The 26,375-nt window shown below is 51.1% G+C and overlaps 1 protein-coding gene across 1 annotated transcript in view; it reads left to right on the plus strand.

The window, feature by feature from the left end:
• UBR4 (ubiquitin protein ligase E3 component n-recognin 4) overlaps positions 1–26,375 on the plus strand; it is a 130,999-nt gene that overhangs the window by 38,788 nt on the left and 65,836 nt on the right. The window contains exons 29-56 of the mRNA XM_068967896.1: positions 638–847; positions 2,558–2,659; positions 2,967–3,067; positions 3,314–3,512; positions 3,888–4,076; positions 4,488–4,551; positions 6,238–6,429; positions 6,975–7,045; positions 7,136–7,283; positions 7,695–7,922; positions 8,549–8,719; positions 10,348–10,530; positions 11,378–11,536; positions 11,874–12,026; positions 12,492–12,719; positions 13,323–13,480; positions 14,444–14,615; positions 14,860–15,061; positions 16,219–16,382; positions 16,814–17,030; positions 17,883–18,099; positions 20,004–20,067; positions 20,495–20,629; positions 21,612–21,786; positions 22,660–22,800; positions 23,592–23,713; positions 24,319–24,430; positions 26,142–26,272. Coding sequence (XP_068823997.1) covers positions 638–847; positions 2,558–2,659; positions 2,967–3,067; positions 3,314–3,512; positions 3,888–4,076; positions 4,488–4,551; positions 6,238–6,429; positions 6,975–7,045; positions 7,136–7,283; positions 7,695–7,922; positions 8,549–8,719; positions 10,348–10,530; positions 11,378–11,536; positions 11,874–12,026; positions 12,492–12,719; positions 13,323–13,480; positions 14,444–14,615; positions 14,860–15,061; positions 16,219–16,382; positions 16,814–17,030; positions 17,883–18,099; positions 20,004–20,067; positions 20,495–20,629; positions 21,612–21,786; positions 22,660–22,800; positions 23,592–23,713; positions 24,319–24,430; positions 26,142–26,272 — 4,408 coding nt within the window. The remainder of the gene's footprint in view (positions 1–637; positions 848–2,557; positions 2,660–2,966; positions 3,068–3,313; positions 3,513–3,887; positions 4,077–4,487; positions 4,552–6,237; positions 6,430–6,974; positions 7,046–7,135; positions 7,284–7,694; positions 7,923–8,548; positions 8,720–10,347; positions 10,531–11,377; positions 11,537–11,873; positions 12,027–12,491; positions 12,720–13,322; positions 13,481–14,443; positions 14,616–14,859; positions 15,062–16,218; positions 16,383–16,813; positions 17,031–17,882; positions 18,100–20,003; positions 20,068–20,494; positions 20,630–21,611; positions 21,787–22,659; positions 22,801–23,591; positions 23,714–24,318; positions 24,431–26,141; positions 26,273–26,375) is intronic.

Genomic DNA, 26,375 nt, shown 5'->3' on the forward strand with positions numbered 1-26,375 from the left:
GCTATAGCAGAGAGAGCCTGTGGCTTTAGAGTGTGTCTCCCTGGAAGGATTTTGAATGTGGATGTGGAGGGCACCAGAGGACCTCCCCCTCGTTATGTGTAGTGTGTTTCAGAAAAAACATGCTGGCTTTAAATCATACCGTGACGTGGAAGTGCTCTGGGTTTAAGTTTCGAGGTGACGATGACGTATTTGAGGTCATGCTTCCCCAGGTTCATTGCGGAGCTTAGATATTGCCAGCGTGGGGACTAGGGCAGGCTTCCTGTACATAGGTCATGAGTAAAGTCCTGCATCTCATTGCCTTAAAAGTGATCCAGATTCCTGCCAGTTCTTCTAGAAAGGTTGTCTTGGAGGGTTACTAGCTTAGGTTGCAGTAAATTTTCCTTTCTAAGTATTACAGAATACATCTTATGTAGTTAATTTAATGTTTTAATGAGTGGATTTTTCAAATGGAAATGACTTTAACTTCGGATACAGTGATGAGAAAGGAGACCATGAAGTTGCAAGACTGTGCCTGTGTGAAAAACAACTGTCCCAGGAAAAAAGCCCTTCTCAAGAAATGACTGGATTGCCCTCTCCTCCCCTTGCAGCTGTTCAGAGGAGTACATTCACTGATTAGATTCTGTTTTCTTTGCTGAAGCTGGTCTGATGAGATGAACCCGGCACAAGTAATCCGGACACTGCTCCCCCTTCTTCTGGAGTCGAGCACTGAGAGTGTGGCTGAGATCAGCAGCAACTCCCTGGAGCGCGTCCTGGGCCCCGCGGAGTCTGATGAGTTCTTGGCTCGTGTGTATGAGAAGCTCATCACTGGCTGTTACAACATTCTGGCCAACCACGCGGACCCCAATAGGTGAGCCCAACTGGGGAGAGGCTGCTGGTCCCTGTGGCTTCCTGCTACTCCCGGTGAAAGACACCAGCACTTGCTTCTCTCTGTCATTCATTAACAGCCTACGATTGTGCCTTTTTAAAAAATTAAATTTTGGTTATGTTGGTTACACTGGGTCTTTGCTGTTGCGCATGGGCTTTCTCTAGTTGCTGGGGAGCTGGGAGGCGGCTCCTCTTCGTTGCCGTGCGAGGACTTCCTGTTGCAGTGACTTCTCTTTGTGGAGCATGGGTTCTAGGGCGCAGGGATTTCAGTAGTTACGTCTCAGGCTTAGTTGACCCAAGGGATGTGGGATCTTAGTTCCCAGACCAGGGATTGAACTTGTGTCCCCTACATTGGCAGGTGCATCCTTAATCCCTGGGCCACGAGGGAAGTCCCTGGTTGTGCTTTTTAATAGAAAGTTCTGTGTTTGTGTTCATTTTGCATTCTTGAGGACACATACGAAAACTTACTTGGAATCCTCTTTTGTGATTCATCCTTAGGAACGAGCACGCTGCACTAGATGTGGTGATGTGTGCAAAGGAGCTTGACACAGTCTCTAACATTTTTGCGACTGTGCTTATGAGATAGATGTTCTGCGGCATGAAGGTGGTCTCATTGCGCTCTTTGACCATGCTGGTGTAGGCCACATTGATGTAGGCGAGTCTTAAAAGAGCAGTTGAGTACAGTTGTATCCCACTGAGAACTATATAGATAAACGGTTCCAGGTATTGGGATTTTCTGCCTTCTTCTTGTCAAGCAATCCAGGTTTTCATGAGCAGCTGCTGCTTTTTTTTCCTCTCTCCCCACTTCTCTTTTGTCACTCCTCCCTGCCTGCGAAGGTGGGAGACGTAGGTTCAGTTCCTGGGTCAGGAAGATCTCCTGGAGGAGGACGTGGCCACCCACTCCAGTACTCTTGCCTGGAGAAACCCATGGGCAGAGGAGCCTGGCGGGCCGCAGCCCGTGGGGTCGCAGAGAAAAGCGACGTAGCATGCCTGCATCTCCCACTTCCCTTACGCCCTCTCTCCCCCTCCAGTTTTCCCCCCCCTTCCCTCCTCTTCCTGATAGTTTGAGATAACAGCTCTGGTTCTTTGAACTCTTAGCTATTGACTGCATCACTTATCTCAGATTTTAGGAATTTTTTGTTCTATTGCAGTTTTAATTCCTCATTTATTTAGCAGCTGCTGTATACCAGGGTTTATGCCAAGCTTTGACAAAACGAAACTAAATATTGTCCTCAAGGTGTAGCCATAAATAGGCTTAGGATTTTTTTTAATAGTTTAAAATTGGGTTTTTTAAAATATATTTTAAAACCTTACTTTCGGCTGTGCTGGGTCTCTGTCGCTCTGTGGGCTTTCTCTGGTTGTGGGGAGTGGGGGCTGCTCTCTGCCTGTGGTTCGTGGGCTTCTCCTTGTGGCGGCTTCTCCTGTCGGGGGCACCGGATCCAGGGTGCTCGGGCTTCAGCAGTTGCGGCTTGTGGGCTTAGGAGTCGCACCTCCTGGGCTCCAGAGCACAAGCTCAGTAGTTGTGGTGCATGGGCTGAGTTGTCCCATGGCAGGTGGGGTCTTCCCATCGGCAGGTGGGTTCTTTACTGCTGAGTCACCAAGGAAAGCCGTAGACTTCTGAATTTTTAAAGGTAGTATTAGGACATCAAAACAGCCCTTGTTTCTATAGTTAATTTTTCTTTTGGATTTTCAGTGGACTCGATGAATCCATCTTAGAGGAATGTCTCCAGTATTTGGAAAAGCAGCTGGAGAGCAGCCAGGCTCGTAAAGCTATGGAGGAATTTTTCTCTGACAGGTGAGCTCCATTGCGTTCTTCTTAGTGAGGGTTTCTGAATGCCTTCCAGAAGCAAGGACTTTGTTGACCTGGTTGTTCTCTCGGGAAATACAAAAGCCTGCTTAGATGTTTGTACTTCCGGGAGGACTGGTTAGCTGCTGGCGCCTTGAGGTTATTGGTGAAGGGGGTTGTTTTTGACTCGCTGGCATTGTTGACTCACAGGTGACAGTTCTCCTAGAGAGGATGAGATTGTGAGGAAATAGAAGAGGGTGCTTTTTATGTGACACTTAACATGATTCTTCCATTTTTTTCCCCTCCTGCCTTTCAGTGGAGAACTCGTGCAGATCATGATGGCAACAGCCAATGAGAACCTCTCTGCTAAATTCTGTAACCGAGTTTTGAAATTCTTCACTAAACTCTTCCAGCTGAGTGAGTGGCAGCTTTTAATAATCTTCTTAGGGGAACTTTGATGTCCAGCTAATGACTGTGCCTATCTTCTGCCCGAGTGTAACTATGGCAGGAGAATGCTAACAAGTGGAGAGAATTCCTCAGAGAAAGTTTGGAAGGAAGTCGAAGGCTTGCTTGGAGCCTTTCCCCCTTCCCTGGCTCACGGTCTGGGCCTCTTCCCTCCCCCTGCCCTCCTTCACTGACCGTCGCCTCTCTCTTCGTCCCCAGCGGAGAAGAGCCCTAACCCGAGCCTCCTGCATCTCTGCGGCTCCCTGGCCCAGCTGGCTTGCGTGGAGCCTGCGCGTCTCCAGGCGTGGCTCACCCGCATGACTGCATCGCCCCCCAAAGATTCCGATCAGCTGGACGTGATCCAGGAGAACAGGCAGCTGCTGCAGCTGCTGACCACCTACATTGTTCGGGAAAACAGGTAGCGCACCCGCGCTCATATCACGCGTTCCGACAGCCCCAGCAACAGGGCGAGAGTGTTTGCAGCTGTGCTTCCTTCAGCCTCAGTCAGTCCTGAAGCATTTGCAGCGATCCCACAGCCCCCTCTCGATAGACTCAAGGAATCTAGCACACCTCCTTGATTTTTCCCCTGAGGAGACTCCTGCAGTGGCTTCTCCTGGCAGTTGTAACACGTGTGATTGCTTTATGGCCTAGCGGCCCAAGTGCACAGCTTGGCTTAGTGAGTGGTCGTGCATTCAACGCTTAGTTTTAAACGCTTCCTAGAAAGTCTGAATTCTTACAAATTCAATACTGAGTACTATTGAATATTACCAGTGTGCTGTTTCTTTTCTACCAGTCAAGTTGGGGAAGGTGTGTGTGCTGTGCTCTTGGGCACCTTGATCCCCATGGCAACAGAGATGCTGGCCAACGGCGATGGGACCGGTTTCCCTGAACTCATGGTCGTCATGGCTACCCTGGCGGGTGCAGGTCAAGGTGCTGGCCATCTTCAGCTTCATAATGCTGCTGTGGACTGGCTGAGTAGATGGTGAGAGGATGAAATGGGAGGGTTGCTTCTGTGTGCTACGCCGTTGCTCTCAAGGGGGATAATTAATTGCAGGCCATTTTTTTTTGTAGCTCAGAGTGAGTACAAAAGAAACTTGAGCTCTGTCTTTTTATTGGGGATTATTCATTGTAGATTCAATCAGTTCACTTTAGATTTAATCTCTGCTCTTTTATTAGTAGAGTTTCTTATTCATTATTCCTAGAAGTCTTGGGAAAGTGTACCAACTATCTCTGATAGGAACAGAACCCCCTAATCGCTGATGACCCATGTAATTTCCAAAGAATGCCTTTAGTTCACTTTGTCTACAAGTTGATGCAAGATCCATGGAAATGCTTCCGTTCTTTGGTTCCTTAGATCATTTTGTGTCCCATCTCCCCTGCTTTTATTTGGCAGCAAGAAGTACCTGTCCCAGAAGAACGTGATTGAAAAACTGAATGCCGGTGTCATGCATGGAAAGGTAAGGAGGGTGAGGGGCGGCGGCGGCCAGGGAGTGATGGAAGTCCCGTTGCTGTTGGTTTCTGTCCCTGGAGCCCCTGCAGAGGGGAGGCCCAGGGTCTCAAAGGCCTCGAAGTGTGCCAGCACCAAGTGCACACCCACAGGCCTCTTCTTGGGGCAGGAAGTGAGCCCAAGGAAATGCTCTGCAAACAGACATCCAGCAGAATCCTTCTTAAAACAGTGAATCTCTGCCATTTTTAGATATTGGCACTCTCTGGGAAATCGTTCGCTGCTCCTGCATCAGAATTGTGTGCTCTGAGTGTCAAGCATGGGTTAGCGTTTACCTCCGCATCTCCAGTCCAGATGCTAGAATCGCTCACGGTATCTGGAGGCTCAGGCCACTGTGCTGAGAAGAAGGGTGGCAACTGGCAGAAACCTTGCATTCGAGCATTTTCTCCCTCCACCCAACCTGCGAGCCTGTCACTGTGGCTAATTTAAATGTTTTTCAGTAATGGTTAAAAAAGTGATTATGGCAGGGAAAAAAGCCAATGAGAGTTTACTCATGCTTTAATGTAGTCTTTTTATCTTTTTTCTTGAGGTGTAATTGACATAGAATGTTAGTTTCAGGTTTACAAGATAGTGATTTAATGTTTGTATATATTGCAAAATGATCACAGTCTAGTTAGTATCCGTCTCCATACATAGTTAAATTTTTTTTCTTGTAATGAGAACTTTCAAGACCTACTCTCTTGGCAACTTTCAGACATGCATACATTAGCATTAACTCTAGTCTCCATGCTTGGCATCTCCTCTCCATGGCTTGCCTATTTTATGACTGGAAGTTTGTCTTTTGACTCACATCACCCACCTCACTGAATCGCCCTCCTACCCCCGGCCTCTGGAACCACCACTCTGTTCTCTGTGTCAGTCTAGTTTTTCCTGGAGTGATTTTTGTGTCTGTTTCAACTTTATTCTCCTGGTTTATGTGGTACTTCATTTTATAGAATTTTTAAAAATATATTCATTTATTTAGCTGTGCTGGGTCCTTGTTGCTGCTTGGGCTTTCTCTAGTCGCCACAAGCAGGGGCTGCTCTTTGGGATCGGTGGCCTCTCTTGCCGTGGAAGCTGGGCCCCGGGGCTCGAGGGCTCCGGCATCTGCGGCTCCCAGGCTCTAGGGCACAGGCTCAGTAGCTGTGGCCCCCGCGCTCAGTTGCTCCGTGGCTTGTGGGATCTTCCTGGATCAGGGACCAAACCCACGTCCGCTGCGTTGGCAGGTGGATTCTTTACCACTGAACCGCCAGGGAAGCCCTATTTTATGATTTTTAAAGAGTCGTCTTTGTGCTTAAGGGGTGAATCATACTGATTCCATACAGTTTCTTTATTTTTTAAAGTTTTAAATTTTTGGTCACGCCATGCAGCATATGGACTCTTAGTTCCCTGACCAGAGGTCAGACCTGCATCCCTTGCATTGGAAGTGCTGAATCCTAACCACTGGCCCCCCAGGGGAGTCCCCGTGCAGTTTATTGACCAGCTACTTGCTGTTGCGTGCGAAGAGCTAAGGAAATAGATAATTAAGACATGCTATTTTTCTTCTCTGCTTTTTGTGCTGTTCCTTGAGCTTTATTGGAAGATGCGTGAGAAAACACAGTTTGCATGGTGATGGAATGTGGAGAGCTGACCTTTCGTGGTGTGGTGGTCTTCTTTATAGCACGTGATAGTCCTCGAGTGCACGTGCCACATTATGGCTTACTTGGCCGATGTCACCAATGCCCTGAGCCAGAGCAACGGCCAAGGGCCGAGTCACCTCTCCGTGGATGGCGAGGAGCGGGCGATCGAGGTGGACTCTGACTGGGTGGAGGAGCTGGCAGTGGAAGAGGAGGACTCCCAGGCCGAGGACTCAGTAAGTGGAGTGACCAGCACAGTCACGGCTGACCGGCCCTCGCAGAGCTCACGTGACCAGGCCTTTGGCCTTCTGTTTTGGCCCCTGTGCGCTTCAGGACTCTTCCCAGTCCTTGTTGTGTATTCAGAGCTTTCATGACTAATGCCAGGCTGGCTTTCCAGGCCTGCAGAACAAGTCGTAGGACTCTAACCTCCCAGAGGAAGGACCCTTGAAACAAGCCTGGGCCTTCTTCCCTCTAGAGGCACTTGGGCTGCCGTTCCCACTGGTTGTCGCGTCCAGAATGGAGTTTCAGTGATGAGTTTTTCAGGGGGATGGTGTGAGCTGCGTTGTAGAGGAAGCGTAAGGTTTATTTTTTTCTTAGCCACAAAACCTGAAGATCTTATCTGAAATTGGATCACATTTATAGCCTGCAAGCTCTCCCCAGCTGGAATAGGTTTCTACTAGTCATTTATGAAGTCAGTGGTTTATTTTCCATAGGGTGTGTTTTTGTGGGTGCCTGTGTGGAAGGATGTATTTCTGATTTAAAAAATTTATTATCTTTGAAGGATGAAGATTCCCTTTGCAATAAACTCTGCACTTTTACCATCACTCAGAAAGAATTCATGAACCAGCATTGGTAAGAGTAGTTTTTCCTTTTTGGTGGGGCTTTCCAGGCCATTGATTTTGGGGACTTCTGGACTCATTGCCTGGTTCTTATTCTTTCTAGGTACCACTGTCACACTTGCAAAATGGTTGATGGGGTGGGTGTGTGCACAGTATGTGCCAAAGTGTGCCACAAGGATCATGAGATCTCCTACGCCAAATACGGATCCTTCTTTTGTGACTGTGGAGCCAAAGAGGATGGCAGCTGTTTGGTGAGAAATTAGAACATTCCCTTGGCTCTAAAGGGTGACTTGTTAGTGATGCAGATGTGTAAGCCAAACTGGGAACTTCCCACGTCACCTTCATGGTGTCCTGGGTCTAGGACTAAGTTCTGGTTCTGTCAATGATCAGTTGTATAGTCGTGGCCTAAACACTTCACTTAGGATAGTAGAACTTGCAGTATCCTTAGAGATCTTGCAGTGTTATCAAAGACCCTACCCCAATTTTAAGACCTGTCATTATGAGTGGGTAAAGTGTTAGCTATTAGGCGAATACCACAAAGATTAGAATTCAGGCTTTTGGATATTCTTTAAATGGTTAGCTAGTCTCCTCTTTGAGTCAGATTTTTCCTCATCTGCGCTTGTGACAAGAAACTGGGGGCCTCTGACATTTCCTGTCCCTAGGCTTTGGTGAAGCGAACTCCCAGCAGTGGCATGAGCTCCACCATGAAGGAGTCAGCATTTCAGACTGAGCCCAGGGCTTCAGAGAGTCTCGTGCGCCACACCAGCACCGCCCCGGCGGACAAGGCCAAGGTCACCATCAGCGACGGAAAGGGTGCTGACGAAGAGAAGCCCAAGAAGAGCAGCCTGTGCCGCACCGTGGAGGGCTGCCGGGAGGAGCTGCAGAACCAGGTGGGGCTTGGTGGGAGGAGTTGCAGAGCCAGGTGGGCCCTGGTGGGAGGAGCTGCAGAGCCGGGTGGGCTCTGGCGGTGCACAGCACGGGAGCAGAGCGTGGAGCCTGGCACAGCGCTCTCCTTCCCATTCCACCAGTGGTTATTTTGTTACTGATATCCATCATGTGAATAGCAGTCGTGTGTGTGGTCGATCACTGCTTCACAGGGAGTCTGTGGCTGAGGATGTTTGGGGGTTTGTGTGAAGGTGTGTGATGCTCCGGGGCACCCTTTCTTGGCGCAGGCCCCTCATCTGCAGCACAGGACACAGAAAGCAGTGGGTGGTCGTCGGGTGGTGGTCGTCTCAATCTCCCAAGTGGTGCGTGACTGGGCGCGCGCTAGATGTCTCACTGAGCGCGGTGTGTGTGTGGAAGCAGTGCTTATCAGCATGGGGCCCCTGGTTTAGTGGCCCAGTCGCATGCTGACTGGAATCAAATCCAGTGCTCAGACAGAGTGAAGTGAGGGCTGGAACACATAACTCAAGTGAGGAAGTTGGGTCCTGGGTTCTGTAGGTCGTTACTGGCAAGATGATGCTGACGAGTGTGACCCGTCCTTTTTTTTTCACTTGTGTATTTGGATTTTTCTCAGGCGAATTTCTCCTTCGCTCCTCTCGTGTTAGACATGCTCAGTTTCCTCATGGATGCCATTCAGACCAACTTCCAGCAGGCGTCCGCGGTGGGGAGTAGCAGCCGGGCCCAGCAGGCCCTCCGGGAGCTGCACACGGTGGACAAGGCTGTCGAGATGACAGACCAGCTGATGGTGAGTGGCCGGCATCGGGGCTGGGGCCCCGGGGAGCCAGCACGCCCACTGGGCAGCCAGAGGGCGCTCGGTGCTCCAAAACGCACCCTAGAGAGTCACCCGTGGGCGTTCAGAACCTAGGCTGTAAGAACCCGTGATGCCCAATGTGAAAAACGGCATGTGAGGTGTGTCTTCTAACGAAGGGGATGGAAGGTCACTTGGACCAACAGTGCATAAGTCTCCTTTTCAGTTCACGTAAATATGTGAACCCCTGTGTGTGAGGAGTGACGTTTGGGGGCAATCTCAGTGGCCAGGAGTGTCTTCTGTACTAAAGACCTCCCTACTGGGTCTTCTCCCTCAAGGCTCGTATTGCATCCAGAAGCAGTGCTTGTCCTCCTCAGCTTAGAGCCTGTTAGGTTGTCTTCCTTTCGTTCTTGCTGTGACGTGGGTGCTAAGCTCTAAGTCGTCGTCCACTGTGTGCCTGCTGCCCAGCACTGACTGGAGGACTCCTGGAGTGGTCTGCTCGGCCTCTTGAGCAGCTGTGTCTCTGGTGGGCCAGGGGTTAAGCCGCCTGCCAAGGCAGGGAACGTGGCTTTGATCCCTGGTCTGGGAACTGACAGCCCCCATGTGGGAGCAGCTAAGGCCGTGTGCTATGATTACCAAAGCCCGCAAGCCTGGAGCCTGTGGTCCAGAGCGGGAGAAGCCCTGCAGCGAGAAGGCCGAGCGCTGCAGCAGGAAGTAGCCCTTGTTTACCACAACTGGAGGAAGCCTGTGTGTGGCAGAGGAGATCCAGAGCAGCCAGAGTTAAAGGAGAAAGGAAACTCCCGCACTTCTGGAAGGATAGCATAACAACGAGTGAGGCGCACGGATAGATCTCACAGGGTGCCTGCTTCTGAGGGCAACACGGTCACTTGGTAGCACACACACAGACAGACACACAGATATTCTGACATTTCATTGAAAATCAGTCACTATTGGGAATTCCCTTAGGGTTCCAGTCATTCGGACTCTGTGCTTCCACTGCAGGGGGCCTGCGTTTAATCCCTGGTCAGGGAGCTAAGATCCTGCAATGGCCAACCTCCCTCCCCTAAAAATCAGTCACAATTTTAGAGCAGTGGTTTTAGACTTGCAGATATTAAAGATGAAGCTAGAAAAATATTGGGATGGTGTTGGTGATCCATAAGGTTGCTGACTTTTAATTTTATTGGGGTAAATCAATGGAAAGAAAAACACTGTCATCATTATCATTTCATTTTTTAAAAGGGCATTTTGGGAATTCCGTGGTGGTCCAGTGGTTAGGGTTCAGTGCTTTCACTGTTGAGGGCCCGGGTTCAATCCCTGGTTGGGGAACCGATATCCTGCAAGCTGTGTGGCATGGCCTAAAAGAAAAGATAGAGGTGCTTTTTAACACTTAAAAAAATCAGCACTTAAGTTAACTTAGTTCTGTGCAGCACTTACTGCGTTGTTCTTACTGGACTGGCAGTAATTTTGGTGAATTAACTCTCCGTGGGTTAGAAATCGGAAGCCATTGCTCTCGAGTAACTAGACTGTACAGTATTTCAGTCATACAAGCAGTGTGTGTGTGTGTGATTCCACCTGTTCTGTTTCGCCTCATTACTGCCTACTCTCTCTGCATCCGTCTTTGCCAGGTTCCCACGTTAGGCTCCCAGGAAGGTGCCTTTGAGAATGTTCGGATGAATTACAGCGGAGACCAGGGTCAGACCATTCGCCAGCTGATTAGCGCCCACGTGCTCAGGAGGGTGGCTATGTGTGTGCTCTCCTCCCCTCACGGGCGCCGCCAGCATTTGGCTGTCAGCCATGAGAAAGGCAAGGTGGGTCCTCCAGTCCCTTCCCTCTCATTTGAGACCAGGTTTGTCGTAGGTGCTGAGCAGAACACACAGGGGGTAACATTCAGATTGGCCCGCCAGGAAACCGTCTGTTTTTATGAATTCTAGCAAAGCTTCAGGGACAGATCTCAACAGGCTTTTCTGCTGGAACCCTGAGTTACTTTATTAGACTCAGAACCAGTCTGACTGGAACAGAGACTAATGAGTCAGTTCCCACTCTGTGAGTCAGACCCCTGGGCCAAGGTAACGACTGGAGGCTTCCAGGACAGTGTGGCTTGCAGTCTTTCTCAGGTTAGCCACGCTGGAGGACACAGTGGAGAGAGGAGAGTCTGCCCAGGAGGGCTCGGTGGCCCTTATTTAATTCTTCCCTGTGCTCCCAGCCCTCTTGAAGACCCAGGGAAGTTCATGGAATTTTATAGAACAGGAGAAGTTAGAGGAGAGTGTCTTAACTCAAGCTTTTCTGTTTTCCGGCATCCTCATTTGTTTTATCTTTACATTAAGTGAAAACGAGACTAGAGATACAAGCAGTTCTAATAGACTTTCAGACCATTTTCATGGAGAGACGAGGGGGCCCAGTAGTGCGTGCGGCTGCTCAGTGTGTTATGGGCGGAGTGCATGAAACTGGCTTCTTTGCTCACCTCTAGAAAGAAGAAATGAAAGGCATGCCATTCCTTAGAGAAAATAGAGGTTGATACTGGTCTTGGGTTTTTGAAGAGACTTGCTCACAAAAACAGCCTCCAGATCAGTAGCTCTAGTGAAGGAGCTTTTGTTATTGCTGGTGTTCTCTGAGAGGAAGAGGATTGAGAATAAATTGGTAATTATTCTCTGGCAGATCACTGTCCTCCAGCTCTCTGCTCTCCTGAAGCAAGCGGATTCCAGCAAAAGAAAGCTGACTCTGACCCGCCTGGCTTCTGCCCCGGTGCCCTTCACTGTGCTGAGCCTCACAGGGAATCCTTGCAAGGAGGACTACCTGGCCGTTTGTGGGCTGAAGGTAATCCTGATTCAGTTTGGTTCTGTTGAGCTACGGGTCACTGTGACCTTTTCTCCTGTTCTTAGCTCCACTTTCTCTTACTCATTGTTGAGATTGGAACTTAAAAGCCATTGGGAACACGAAAGAAGTCTCTGAATTTCGTCCACGTCATCCAGATTTCTCTTCTATTGGAAATAAGCTTTGTGTGTTCTTGACACTTGAACGTGTTACTCGACAGTCTGAGTACTGTCTGGAGGCAGGGAGTGCCGGGGAAGAAGAGGCACTGTTAAACGCTGAGATGAGTTAGCCTGCTTTCCAGATTGCCTTGTAACCGTTCTGCCCCTCCACCCGTGCTCAGGACTGCCACGTGCTGACCTTCAGCAGCTCAGGCTCTGTTTCGGATCACTTGGTTCTGCACCCCCAGTTGGCCACAGGGAACTTCATCATCAAAGCTGTGTGGTTGCCTGGCTCACAGACCGAGTTAGCGATCGTCACCGCAGACTTTGTCAAGGTATAGGTGCAGCTCTTTCATCGTCTGGTCCCACAGCGGTTTTGCTTTTCAATTCAGAATGCCGTTCTGAATGGCAGATCTCCATTACGTGTGCTAGCTTCTTTTAGAAATTAAAAATAAAGAATCCTAGCCTTTTGGTACTCTCTGTCCTGTTGCTGAGCAGGAGCTATGTGTGTATAGGTAATAGAGCATTGGTTCTGGTTCAGTCTCTGCTGTACTCAGCGCACCGCTCTTATTTGCTGTTCTTGGTATAGAATTTATGTGTCTCCTCTGCTCATCCCTTAAGAGAGAGTGAAAAGAGACCTTATTTATCTTTGTGTGCCCAGTGCCTAGCACTGACGGGTACGTGCTGAGTAGAAGAGTGCCCTTCCTCACCACCACCACTCCCTGCATGCACTGGGAGCTTTTGGGCCTGGGGCTGAGAGAGACCTCCCTTATTCGATCTTTCTTCCTTCTCTCTTGCAGATTTATGACCTGTCGGTTGATGCCTTGAGTCCCACCTTCTACTTTCTCCTGCCCAGCTCAAAGATAAGAGATGTCACCTTCCTCTTCAGCGAGGAGGGGAAGAGCATCATTGTTATCATGTCCTCGGCGGGGCACATCTATACGCAGCTCATGGAGGAGACCAGCAGTGCCCAGCAGGGACCCTTCTATGTCACCAGCGTGCTGGAGGTCAACCACGAGGACCTGAAGGTTAGGGTGCATGGTGCCGCTTCCTTCCGGGCTAGGGTTCATCAGCGTAGTGGCTTTTTCAGTGTCTCTCTTTTAACTTTTACATGACAGCAAAACTCTAGTTCTTAAGGATTAAGCTTGAAGTTCCTTTATTCTCATAGTGTTTTTAAGATTTACCACAGGGATCTCCTGCTTGGAGAGTGAGAGCCCTTAATCATGGTCTAAAGTGAATGACCAGGGACGTCCTTGGGGGTCCAGTGGTTGAGAATCCACCTGCCAGTGCAGGGGGCATGAGTTCGATCTCTGTCTGGAAAGATTCACACGCCATGGGGCAGCCAAGCCCACGAGCCGCGATACTGAGCTGGCTCCTGCAACTCCTGCAGCCCGAGTGTCAGAGCCTGTGGTCTGCAGCGAGACCCTTGTACTGCAGCTAGAGAGCAGCCCATGTTCACCACAGGTAGAGAAAGCTTGCGTGCATCATCGAGGACCCAGCGCAGCCAGAAATCCGGAAAAGCACCTGCGTACATTAAAAAGCAAATAAACACAATGAGTGACCAGCCGAAGGGCCCGCCAGTGCCCCGGCGGCCTGGGGATGTAATGTGGATGTTGTGTCTGTTGTGACAGGACAGCAACAGCCAGGTGGCGGGCGGTGGCGTGTCCGTCTATTACTCGCACGTGCTGCAGCTGCTGTTCTTCAGCTACTGCCAAGGCAGGTCATTCGCAGCCACCATCAGCAGGACGACTCTGGAGGTGTTGCAGCTCTTCTCCATCAACATCAAAAGGTGGGGCTCAGCACTTAGCCTTGAACTTCCACAGTGCCCCGTGTTCAGTAGGGGAGCTCCGCCCCCTCCTGGGGGCTCTCCCTTCCCTGCCTGGGGTCTCTAAACTAGGCAGCATCTGGCGTTGGTAGGTTGGCCAGTCTGCGTGGTTTGTCCCCCAGGTTGTTAGAGGTAGTTTGTGGGGGCCACTGTCACGTAGAAGGAAAAGCTATGGTCAAGGTAGCAAATGTGATTTTAATTTGATGAGAGAGTTTTCAGAAGGGAATGTCAGTTTCTTTCTCCTAGACATCCCTGCTGCTAAGATGCCCTTGAAGTTTCCTTCCTGGTTAGGGTGGGGGAGGCGTTGATCAGTAAATAGAACATGATGTCAGTCCATGGGGCATGGTGGGAGTTTGGGAGGTAGGGGCTGCCATCAGGCTTCCAGAAGGTAGGGGTATGTGAGGTGGGGGCTGTTTTATTTAAGGAGGAGGCAGAAAAGGTTTAAGGTTTCTTCCCCTCTTTCCTTTTGGCCACTGAAAAGCAATTACGGCACTTTCTCTCTGCCCTCTTTTTGTGAATCAGCTGGTTTGGGGTGAAATAAAATGGACACCATTCATTCATAGCTTGATATGCTTGGAAATTCTTAAAAGGACAATGGGTTGTTAGCCTTTGGCACCTCCATGGGCCTGTGCAGTTGATAGCCTTAGGCACATAGGGTCACCGATCCCCTCAGACAGGGGAGAGCCTGGACCAGGACTCCCGCTAGGGCACGTGTGGTGTGTGAGACTGTACGTGTGGCTCAGAGTAAAACTGGAGGCTCCTGGGTAGTTTGAGTCCTCAGGTGGGTATATTTCTCTGAGAGTCCAGTAGGTAGTGAGGATGTTCTTCCGGTCAACAAAAGATGGAGGGTGGCGCCCTGACTGGTGTCCTTCCGGTCAGTGAAAGAGGGAGGGTGGCGCCCTGACGGGCCGCTTGTGTCGTCCGCAGCTCCAACGGCGGCAGTAAGGCGCCTCCTGCTCTGTGTCAGTGGTCTGAGGTGATGAACCACCCTGGCCTGGTGTGTTGTGTCCAGCAGACTACAGGCGTGCCCCTCGTGGTGATGGTGAAGCCAGACACTTTCCTCATCCAGGAGATTAAGACTCTTCCTGCCAAAGCAAAGGTGAGGGCCGCGCTCCCCCGTCGCTTGAGTAGCCCGTGACCCTGCCCTGGTTTTGTGTTTGTATACCCTGTCCCTTTGCCAGCTCTTCTGACGGAGGCCTGTGAAGACTCTTCTCCTAGATGCCTTTTCTTTGCCGGCCTTTTGCACTCCCCCCGTTGACTGTGAAACCAGTGGCCTCTCTGCCTCTCTGCGTAGGTCTTGGTCCGAGGGTGTGGGGACTAACACGGCCGCCCCCTCTTCCTAGATCCAGGACATGGTGGCCATCAGGCACACGGCCTGCAGCGAGCAGCAGCGGACGACGATGATCCTGCTGTGCGAGGACGGCAGCCTGCGCATCTACATGGCCAGCGTGGAGAGCACCTCCTACTGGCTGCAGCCCTCCCTGCAGCCCAGCAGCGTCATCAGCGTCATGAAGCCCGTCCGCAAGCGCAAGGCAGCCGCCACCAGTAAGGCCCCGCCGCCGAGGCCTGCCCGGGGAGGGGACCCGGGGTGGACGGCCACGGACGCCCGGGAACCACGGGGCTGGGCCTCTTCAGTGGCCGAGGTTCTGCACTTCCAGCGCAGGGGCGCGAGTTCAGCCTCTGGCCGGCCAAGACCTCACACGCCTTGTGGCACAACAAAGAAAGAGATGGGGACTGTCCTGCTAGTGTGGCTTCTAGAGGCAGAGGCGGCACTAGCTGGCCCTCAGAGGCAGAGTCAGGGCTCCTGCAGCCACCCCTTTCTGTGCAGGCAAACATTTGTTGGCGCTCCTCTGCAGACAGTGGTTCCTAGGTGCCCAAGAAAGGGTGCTCTCTTGGGCCTGGTTTGAGATCGTTTTCTCTGGGTTTAGGGAAGGTGGCTTGCCTGATGCAGCGGGCAGGACGGAGCTGGCGGGGGAGCAGACCCCGCCCCCTGTTGGCTTATTCTTACCAAGTAGTGTAGAAGCCAGGTTTTCCCTGGTGGCTCAGCTGAAGAATCCATCTGCAATGCAGGAGACATGAGTTCGATCCCTGGATTGAGATCCCCTGGAGGGGAGGGCATGGCAACCCACTCCAGTACTCTTGTCAGAAAAATCCCATGGACAGAGCCTGGCGGGCTAGAGTCCACGGGGCCACAAAGAGTCAGACACGACTGAAGAGAGTGAGCGCACGCGCACGCCATGTAGAAGCCATCGTAGGTGTCTGAGCTGGGAGGCCTGCTCCTGAGTGGTGAGGCAGGACTCTTGCAGGAGTGAACGCTTGAATTTAGGTCTGAGCAAAAAGATCATTGCAGCGTTCTTCCCACTCCCTGGAGTCTGTTCTAGAGCCTGTGTTTGAGAAAATTGTGCAGCTCTTCCTCTATAAAGAAATAGTTTCTGTTATTTATTTTAGATAAGCCAGCTCTGAGAGAGCCTGTTGTGAGTGTGTTCCAGATCCTGACCCCAGACGTCTTTGCCCTGCAGGGTCATGTTGTGGTTGGGGGTGGTGACTGTTGGGCAGCTGACCACGTGTAGGCATCGTAGTGATGCCAGCCGTGTAATCCCGAGTTGGCCTAACGCTGGGACGCATGCGTGTGAGCTCGGGCAGAGTTGGTGGGGCCACACTAACGACGATGCTCTCTGGCCCCCCGGCGCTGCCCTCCACAGCAACCCGCACCTCCAGCCAGGTGACCTTCCCCATTGACTTCTTTGAGCACAACCAGCAGCTGACCGACGTGGAGTTTGGTGGGAATGACCTCCTACAGGTCTACAATGCACAGCAGATAAAGCACCGGCTGAATTCCACTGGCATGTATGTGGCCAACACCAAGGTGAGGACCGGCTGCACAGCCCTGGGTGCAGTCCTTAGGTAGCAGGGCTCGCGAGCAGTATGGTTTGAGGAACACCTCTCCTGTCAGGGTGCAAGACTCAGTCCCTAACCCTTGACTCTAGTCTAATGGTCCCAGAATGAACAGATACTCTCAGCTCCATGCAGAAGGGCTCCCGCTCCCATGTTACCAGCAGGGTTACCATGCACAGAGTGGCAGGAGGTGGTTAATGCCGGGGAGAAAAGGAGCCCGATATGGAAGGGTCTCCTCCCTGTGGGGTTTCCCATCCTTGGAAGCAAAGGAGTCATTGCCAAGGAACTAAAGGGTCAAGGTCTTATGTAGGATCGCACGTGTGTCACTGTCTCCGGGAGGCCCGGAAGTTGGCCCTTCAGAGCTTGTGTGCATTTTGCCATGTGCGCCTCTCCCCGCTCCAGCCCGGCGGCTTCACCATTGAGATCAGTAACAACAACAGCACCATGGTGATGACAGGCATGCGCATCCAGATTGGGACCCAGGCGATCGAGCGGGCCCCGTCGTACATTGAGATCTTCGGCAGAACCATGCAGCTTAACCTCAGTCGCTCACGCTGGTTCGACTTCCCCTTCACCAGAGAAGAAGCCCTGCAGGCTGATAAGAAGCTGAACCTCTTCAGTGAGTCCCCAGCTCCTGGCGCAGATTGTATCCGTCTCATGATTAATTCTGACCGAGGGGCCACTTCTCTGCGGCTCTGCAGGATTCTGGGGTCCCCTTGCTCTACGGATAGCTCTGTGATCTCTGCCATCAGGAAATGTTGAGCTTTATTTGAGATATAAAGAAGGCAAGGTGACAGGAAAGGGATATACTTGAGAATGGGAGGGGTATAGACAGAGGCAGCTGCTTCAGGGCTCCCTTCTGTACGCTTGGGTGAACTTGCTGATGGGGCTGCCTGCCTGTCTAGGCAGAAAGGCAGCGAGATTAACACCTGCCATCACAAAGTGGTCTGAAGGTGCAGTTGAGGGCCTCAGGGCACACGTCAATGAGAGATGTTTAGCAGTGCCCTTAAAACCTCAGAGTAGACATCCCTGGGCCTTCCATGAGGTTGACAACTTTCCCTGCCATTTACTGGCCACCTGTTTGATACTCTTTCTTCCAGAAACAGTTGCTGTGAGTACAAATGAGGATGATCTGTACTTTGAACAAAAGAAGTGTTTAGAGGTCCCTGGGGGTGGAGTTGGGAGACAGGGTGTTCTGATGGCACCAGAGGATCCCGGCACTGGTGTTTGGGGTCTCTTCTTCTGAGTAGGAGGCGTCACAGACTTTCAGTTCATGGAACTGTGTCTGCATGTGCCCAGCGTCTGTGCCAGGTGAAAGTGCTGCTGAAGTCTCAGGAGATGCAGTTCCTCTCTGACTGTGACCTGGGTGTGGCTCACCACGTTGTCCACACCAGTCTGGTCTCTGCTCTGGAGGGGGTGGTGTCGCCCTGCAGAGAGCGTGCTTCCTAAAGGCTTCTCATGCTTGTTGCAGTTGGGGCCTCGGTGGATCCAGCAGGCGTCACCATGATCGATGCCGTGAAAATTTATGGCAAGACTAAGGAGCAGTTTGGCTGGCCTGATGAGCCTCCGGAAGAATTCCCTGCTGCCTCCGTCAGCAACATCTGTCCTTCAAACCTGACCCAGAGCAACGGCACTGGAGACAGCGACTCGGCGGCCCCCACCGCCACAGGCGGAACCGTCCTGGAGAGGTACTGGCGCTCGCGGGGCAGCCCTTTGTTCTCGCCGGCTCCGCTCTCCCGGCGGAACCTGAGTCTTGAGAGACCCAGCCCCTCCTAAGTGTCCCAGGCCTGGCCTGTTATTTTCAGGATTTCACACTGCCCCCACACGCAGGGTCTCCTGATGAGCAGACAGGGCTTGGCGGCGTGCTCAGAGCCGGCTGACTCCCAGGGCTCTGCCCGGGGGCTGCTGTCCCTTCCCTTCTCTTACTGCTCAGGTGCCCTTGGGAGCAGTCAGAGGCTGCTGACCAGACGACGCTTGAGCCAGAGTTAGAGATTAGGATCCAGTCCTGCTGAAATTGTAGGGAAAAATCTTCCCTTTCATTCCGATCTCATCATCTTTTCATCTTTCTCTGCAGCAGTTACTTCCTGTGGTAATAACACTGCTGCCAAGAGGCTGTTGCAGGCTTCTTGTAGCAGAGTTCAGAGCCCCCTGGGGCTCCCCCCAGTGGCCTTCTTAAGCACTGCGCTTGGCTTCTTTGCTGGGAGCTGCTGGTTTGCCGCGGTAGATGCGGCGACTCAGAGTGTAAGATGTTCAGCTCTTACACTGAAGGCATCGGAGTAGCCTGGCTTGGGATCCCTGCCTCCCACCAGCAGCTTCCCCGCCCTCCTTCCCTCTGTCTCCTCACGCCCGTCCCACTCTACTCTTACACTGTTTGCTTAGGATGTGCTTCCAGGTTTCTCTGAGCTTCACATTTTTTTCCTTTTTTTTTCTTTTGCTTCTCCCCCAAGTTCTGAAACTGAGTCCCTAACCAAGCTGGACCGGTTAGTATGTCCTCTTTCATTTCTTTGCACGAGCGAGTGTGTGTTAGAGAGCCGTGTAACTGATGGCGTGGCTTTGCATTGATTCCGCTTCTGTGGACAAGTCCTGCTGCTTCTTTCTGTCCCCATCGTTGCATGGCTGCAGAGCTGTCCCGTGTCCCCATGGAGAATGCGGGGGGTTGGACGTGCGCGCTTGGTGTCGGCCGCCCCTGCCTTCCCCCTCCGCCCTCTGCAGGGGTGAGGAGGGGTGGGGCGCTGAGTCAGTGGAGAAGGTCTGTCATCGGAACAGCCAGGGAGCTTGTTCTGTCCTCCTAGGTTTCATGCCCCAGGTCCCTCTCTGCTGCTGCCCTCTGCCCCTTGACCTTTTTCTTACCAGCTGCCTTCTCCACACTGTCCCCTGTCTGTCCAGAACTTCAGCCCTCACGACGTTGGTCTTTCTACTGTGCTGCCTTAAGCGCACATGAGGGAGCCCTGGGGAGTGTTTCCCTTTGTAGCCTTCAGTGGTTGGGTTTCTTATCCTTCCCTTAGGGAAAATTGCCCAGTTTTCTAAAGGGGCTTCATTGTACCCTTTGAATGTTGGTAATTGGCATGAACCTGAAAATCCAGCTGGTTCTCTTCCCCGTACTGGGCGACTTCTAGGTAGTGCTTCTGTGCCTTTTCTTGGAGGTGTAGGTCGAGCGTGGCCACAGCTCTCCCAGAGTGAGAAGATGGCTTGGCCCTTTCCCTTTGCGTCTCCCCTTTGCCCACTGGTCTCGGGCACCTGAGCCTTGGGTCGTGTCGCACCGAGACTGTTAAGCCTGTCTCCGTGATACCTGCCGCAGGCAGCAGAAGGAAGCGCCCTTATCCTCTTTGAGGAAGGAAAGCCCTGTCTTTGAGTCGCGGATTATGAGCGTGGCCTCAGGTTGATCTACAAGCAGGAGCCAGTTTCCTTCCGGCCTGTGACACAGGGAACGACTCGTGTGGTGCCTGTGGCCGGTCTTACCGTGCTTTGATTTCGTATTTGGCATTCACTTAGCTGTCCCTAAGGGCCTCGGGACTGTAGTCTGCGCAGGCTAAAGCACCAGGCGGAGGGAAGCGGGGCTCTTGTACTCAAGCCAGCTTTTCTGTCTCCCCAGGCTGGTTGTGAGTTCTTTAGAAGCCCTGGAAAGCTGCTTTGCTGTTGGCCCAATCATCGAGAAGGCAAGTTACTTTTTTAAAGCACATGGGAGCTTTCTGAAGAGGCAGGAGGTCAGTGGAGTGGTCAGAGGCCCCAAAGCCTTTCAGCTCAAGTACATTTATAGCATGATCTTAATTTGCAAAGGTGGTCCAGAGGAGTCTTCAGCTTAAGGCTTTATGTCCTATTTCCAGGGGACCCATAGTGAAAGTGTTCTGTAAACAGGATGAGTGCTGATTAAAGAGCACTGTTGCAGGAGTCCTGACCTTGGTCTCGATCTCTGTACCAATGTTGTGGGAGGGTTATAATCTCTGAAGTTGTTTGTTTTGTTCCTTGTGGCCCATGGAGCCCTGGCTAGTCCTGGTAGCTGGGGAGGGGGAGGGCAGAGTGTGGTCAGCCCATCCTGCATGGATGGCGTGGGGCCAGTGGCGACCCTGCTGTCTTCTGCGTCAGGAGAGAAACAAGAGCGCAGCTCAGGAGTTGGCCACGCTGCTGCTGTCCCTGCCAGCCCCTGCCAGCGTCCAGCAGCAGTCCAAGAGCCTTCTGGCCAGCCTGCACACCAGCCGCTCAGCCTACCACAGCCACAAGGTAATCAGGGGCGTCTTCTGTCAAAGTGGACGTGATGTCACTGACAGGAGAGCAAGTAAGTTGGCTTTTGGACGCCAAGCAAGGGTGTCACGGAGTCAGGCGGGGAGAGGAGAGCGTTGAGTTTAGACCCACACAGCCTCTAGTTTCTCCTGAGAAATGAGTATCGCGCAGAATGAGGACAGGCCTCTAACAGGCCCCTGGTTTGCACTCTTTTTTTTTTTCCCTCCTGTTACTTTAATAGAATCGACAAGATTTGAGAAAGGAGGGGAGGGACATTTGAGTTGGGGGGCTTCTCGCTGGAGGGCGGGGCAGGGACGTCACTCAGGAGGTCAGGACTGCCGGTGTCTTCACTCCTGCACAGACCTCAGGGAGGTGGGCTTACTTGCTTGTGAAGAATTTGGTGAGTAGGTGGAAGAGACTCGGGGAAGTCTGGGGATAAGGGACTCTCACCTATTAAAGTAAGTAGTGATGGAAGGCAGTGAGTTCGGCCAGTTTCTGTAAATAGAAAAGAGTGGCAGCATTTCAGATCCACGAGGAGGGAGCCGCCAGCCCTAAGGCCTTGGTTAGCTTTTCCGCCTCCAGTGCAGAGTTGAGAAATGAGAGTTTAACTCGCTGAACCTCTCAAGGGAAGGCAGTTTTGGAAACACAGCTTTGGTATGAACCTACAGAGAAATGACTGTAGGAAAGAAATCTGGGATGTAGCCATTCTGGAGAATCGGCTGGTTCTGGTTTTCCAATCAGACTTTGATTCTGATTTCATGGTTTTTGAATATTTTTAAGTGGCTTTAACATTGTATGTGTTTAAGAAGTAGAATTGTGTTGGGCTGCCCTGAAGGTTTCTTTCAGGTAGTCGGTGGTAATTAACCTGTTCCCTTGAAAGGAAGTCGCCAGCCTGACAATCTGCCAGTTTCTCTCTCCTCTGGGCTTTAGTACCCAGGCCTTCTTTGCCTTTGGCTCATCCTCTGTGATTCTTTTGTTGTAGGATCAGGCCTTGCTGAGCAAAGCTGTGCAGTGTCTCAACACATCAAGCAAAGAAGGCAAGGATCTGGACCCTGAGGTCTTCCAGAGGCTGGTGGTCACAGCACGCTCCATCGCCATCATGCGCCCCAACAACCTTGTGCACTTTACGGAGTCAAAGCTGCCCCAGATGGAAACAGGTGAACTTGGCCTGTGTGGCCGCGGTCCTGAAATCTGCCTACGCGTCTTCTTTACTCTCTCATCTCTCGTAGTTCTCTCTGGCCTCTGATGGACTTCGTGCTCTGAGATAGGGACCTCACCGTCTTGCTTTTATAGCTGTAGGGCCTCTGGCATTGGAGCTGTGCCGTTTTAATGAATAGGTGCTCTTTCCGGTGCTTGCCCCTGGATCGCTCCTGAGTTACTCAGTGTTCTGGGCGTCAGATGCAGTCAGTCTCTGAAGTCACTGCCTCTGTGAAACCTTCAGGGGAGAGTGAAGCTTGTGCCCTGGTTGCTTTAGAGCAATTGACTCAGTCATATCTTTTGCTTTCGTGCTGTTCGTTTGCCAGTATCTTGTTAACGTGAGTAGTAGCCTTTCTCAGCGCTTGATGCTGTTTCCTCCTCTCCTCATGCTGGCTGGGTACCGCCCCTGCTTGGCTTTCATCAAATAGAGCTTATCGATGCCTTTACAGTTCTGTTATTCACACGCTCCCATAGGTTGTCGTCATCCTGTTTTTCCTCTAATACTATAAACCGGGAATTTTTTTAGAAAATCTTAGATGTTCCCCTAGGTTTTAGAAGTCGAACAGCTGGACCTGAGATCTCTGACTCTGCTGTAAGATCCTGAATGCTCCCCCTGCTACTTAATTCTAACATACACTGTTTTCTGTGATATTCCTTTCCCAGACTGTTTTTTTCCTAGATGTGCCTGCTGGAATCTAGGGATAGTTGGCATATTGATTGGGGCCCCACTTGAAACTCCCTCCCCAGGCAAGCTTCCTTGACCTGAGTTAACCTTAAATTAAATTCCATCTTCAATTTACCATCGTTAATCACTTTTTTTTCCTCCTGCTTAGAAGGAGCAGATGAAGGGCGAGAACCTCAGAAGCAGTTGGAGGGAGACTCCTGTAGTTTCATCACGCAGCTGGTGAACCACTTCTGGAAACTCCATGCCTCCAAACCCAAGAATGCCTTCTTGGCACCTGCCTGCCTGCCAGGTATCATGTTAAAAGGGACATTTGATAGTGAAACCTGATGTAAGCTCTTTCTTTGAACAGATTGTACTCTTCACCTTGAGCCTTCATCATACGTCTCTTCCAGAGTGAATGTTTAGGAAACACAAGTCTGTGAGATCAGTGTTCCTGATGGAGGGATTGAGCAGTGTAGCAGAGGAACGGGACCTTCTTGATCTCTCCATGTCGGGTTGCATACTTCACATAAAGACGTGTGTGTGTGTGTGCGTGTGCGTGTGCGTGCGTGTACGTGTGCGTGTGTGCGCGCGTGCGTGTATGCCTCCTTAGTGGTGTTTATGATTGTTTTAAAAAAATCTTGAAAAGCTTTATTCAAAGCCAGTTAAAAAGGTAAAAGTTAAAAATCATCTTGAGAGTCTTTGGATTTCTGAGCTCTTGCTGCCTTTAGTGTCTAACTCTTTGCACTATCCAGGGGTTAGGTGGGAGAGTCAGCTCTGAATGGCAGTCTGGAAAACTAGAAGGGCCCCTGCTACTCACTTGTGTCTGGGTGTTGCTTGGGCAGGAAACCCCAAGCGCGTGTTCAGGACGTCTTTATCACCTGAGGTCTGGGGATCATTGGGAACATTTGGACTCTGCTCACCTCTTCACACTTGTCTGCTCTGTATTTTGATATCTGTAGAGAGTAGGTCTATTTATTTCTGGGATGCAGGGTATCTGGAAAAGCTTTTGGGGCAATTGGAGAGATTTAGGAGACGATTAATGGAACAAGTCATAAATCACACTGATGGCCTGCACTCTGTGTGTGTGCTCTCCTTTAGGCCTGACTCACATTGAAGCTACCGTCAACGCGCTGGTGGATATCATCCACGGCTACTGTACCTGTGAGCTGGACTGCATCAGCACGGCGTCCAGGATCTACATGCAGATGCTCTTGTGTCCCGTACGTGTCCTCACCACCCCAGTAATCGTAACTCGCCAGCCTAACGTCTGGAAAAATTTACAAGTTTGCTATCTAATGAAGTAAAATAGAGTTCAGGGAAGGCAATGGGAACTCATTCCATGGAAAGAAAGGTTGGAAGAGGGAATGGACTGGGTCTTTCTCATCCAGTTGCTGATGGTTGTTTCACAGTTAGTGCTCAGTAAGTATTAATGAAATGAGTACCTGGATGAACACCATCAGGGTCTGCTTTCTGTGACTCTAGGGCAGAAGCTAGTGTTGAAAGGACTGGTTTTAGCACAGAGTTAAGATGAGCCTGGTCCTCTGAGGAAAAGGCAAAACCCGTGTGTAGAGAGCCGAAGGGGCTTCAGGGACAAGTGGCTGCCAGTCTGTTCCCAGGGGCTAAGGTCTGGATGCGGTGTGCAGGTCTTCCCGATGTGCCAGGTTGGGGAGTGGGCTTGGCCGCTGACCTGATACAGCAGGTTGCAGGAGAGAGGAGGCAGATTCTCCACATGCGCGTAAGCTGTGGTCCAAGAATGCAAAGTGTTTTATAGACAGCGTCATAGATAACATTAAAACCTAAGAATGATGGTTTTTTCCAACCTCAGGATCCTGCTGTGAGCTTCTCTTGTAAACAAGCTCTAATTCGCGTCCTCAGGCCGAGGAACAAACGGAGACACGTGACATTGCCCTCCTCTCCTCGAAGCAACACTCCAATGGGTAATGTGAGGTCTGAGTTTGGGCTTGTGTGAGCGTGGTGGGTGGGGGAGAAGGCAAACACAGCTTTAGGACACGCTGCTTGTGTGACCGAGGTCCTGGAGATTTCTGTTTCCGTGTCCACGGGTGCACTCTGCCTTATGCCGTGAAGGATTAAAGATGGCGTGTAAAAAGCTTACAGCAAGTAGAATAAGAAGAAGCGAAGTTGAAGCCAAGGGAAGATAAAGGTATAATAGAAAAATCAGGCCAAGGACGTAAAGTCTACATCACAGAGTCCTGTGTGGTAGTTAGATGAAGCGCTTGCATTTGGCAGAAAGCTTCTAGAAAGCCATAGAAAAAATGAGAACAGTTCAAAAATCATAGTGACTGAAAAAACCCTCCATTTTTCAGGAACTGAAATGAGTGCTTTTCCTGGTATGAGTCCTCTTAACGTTAAAGGTCCATTTTGCTGCCTAATGGGTGGTATGCTCAATGGTCTTACCTCCAGTAAGATTGGAGGCAGATTTCACAAGGAAGTTCCTTCTTGGTACACTTGGGTACAAGTCAAGGACATACATTTAATATTTTAGTAAAAGCAGTTCTAAAAATTGTCCGAATTGTAGCCTTGGCATCTTGTGTAACTCTGGTTACTTGGTTTGGCTCAGGAGTAAAACTCCAGTGAGAGTCACGTAGGTAGTTTAAGGTTTTTTATTAGCCACTTGATAAAGAGTAAAAAGAAACATGTGACATGAACTTACTAATAATCCAGTATTAAAAAGTATTATTTTAACATGTAGTTAATCTAAAGAATCAGTCGTAGTAGAACATTCTCCGTCCCTGAAACAAGTGTTTGGAAGAGTTTGAAGCGTTCCGTGGGGCCCACACTGTAGCTCGTGGCTGTGGCTGCTCGTGGTGCAGTGCAGGTCTGGAGGCGCTCGTGCAGCTTCACGACCCTCAGATAACCCTCCTCGAATGTCACTTGCCTTATCTAAGTCTTCGGTGCGTCAGGCAGCGACTTGTGCATCTTTTCTCTGAGGAGAATCTCGCGTCCAGCAACAGTTTGTTTCCAGTTAAGGCCACGTCCACATGTGTGTTCAGCCCATCAAGCAGAAGGCGAGGTCTCCGCCCTCTTCTGACAGTTTGGAGTCCAACCTAGGCGTCCCTGTTTTCAGGCCGCCTCTCCCATCCGCACCGAAGCTGGTCGGGCTACTGCTATCCTCATTCCATCCAGTGGTTTTGCAGTTCAGTTGGCTCTTCTCATAATAATTATGTAGTGTGAAAACCTCACGGACGCAATTGTTTCTGGGGAGGAAAAAAGTAAAATAACACTTCAAGCTGCCATGACCGATAGCAGATAAGCAATCTCAATTGTAGTATTTTCCCTGTCTTGCCCAAGGACTCCTGAGGGTTGATGGCAGCTCTTGGGGTCTGCTGGTCTTAGATTTTTCTGCTTTATGGAAGCCAAGGTTTTTTTGATTTTGTTTTCCTTCATCTGCCGGAAAAGACTTACCCTAAGTGGGGCCAGCTGTCACTGCCAGCCCCCGCTTCCCAGATCCTGCCAGGTCCAGGAAGCGAGAGGACAAGGCCAGACCTGGCCCCCTGGAATTCACCCTTGAGGCACAGGGTGCTGGCTGGCAGCTTGTCTTGGCTTTTGTTTGCTCTGTAGCTTGTCTTCCCACGTCCCAGGGGAGGATCCAGCAAGCGCTGTCAAGTGACGGGGGTTTCTCTGACTCAGGAGACAAGGATGATGACGACGATGATGATGCAGATGAGAAAATGCAGTCATCGGGGATCCCGAATGGTGGTCACATCCGTCAGGAGAGCCAGGAGCAGAGTGAGGTGGACCACGGAGATTTCGAGATGGTGGTGAGTCTGGCAGCAGGCAGGGAGGAGGAGCCTCGGCACACTCCTCCAGCTCTCGCTCGGGGGCTTCCACAAGCTCCTGTGGCCACGGGACACTGACGGAGCT

This window comes from Capricornis sumatraensis, chromosome 3 (assembly GCF_032405125.1).
Source record: "Capricornis sumatraensis isolate serow.1 chromosome 3, serow.2, whole genome shotgun sequence".
NCBI classification, from domain to species: Eukaryota; Metazoa; Chordata; class Mammalia; order Artiodactyla; family Bovidae; genus Capricornis; species Capricornis sumatraensis.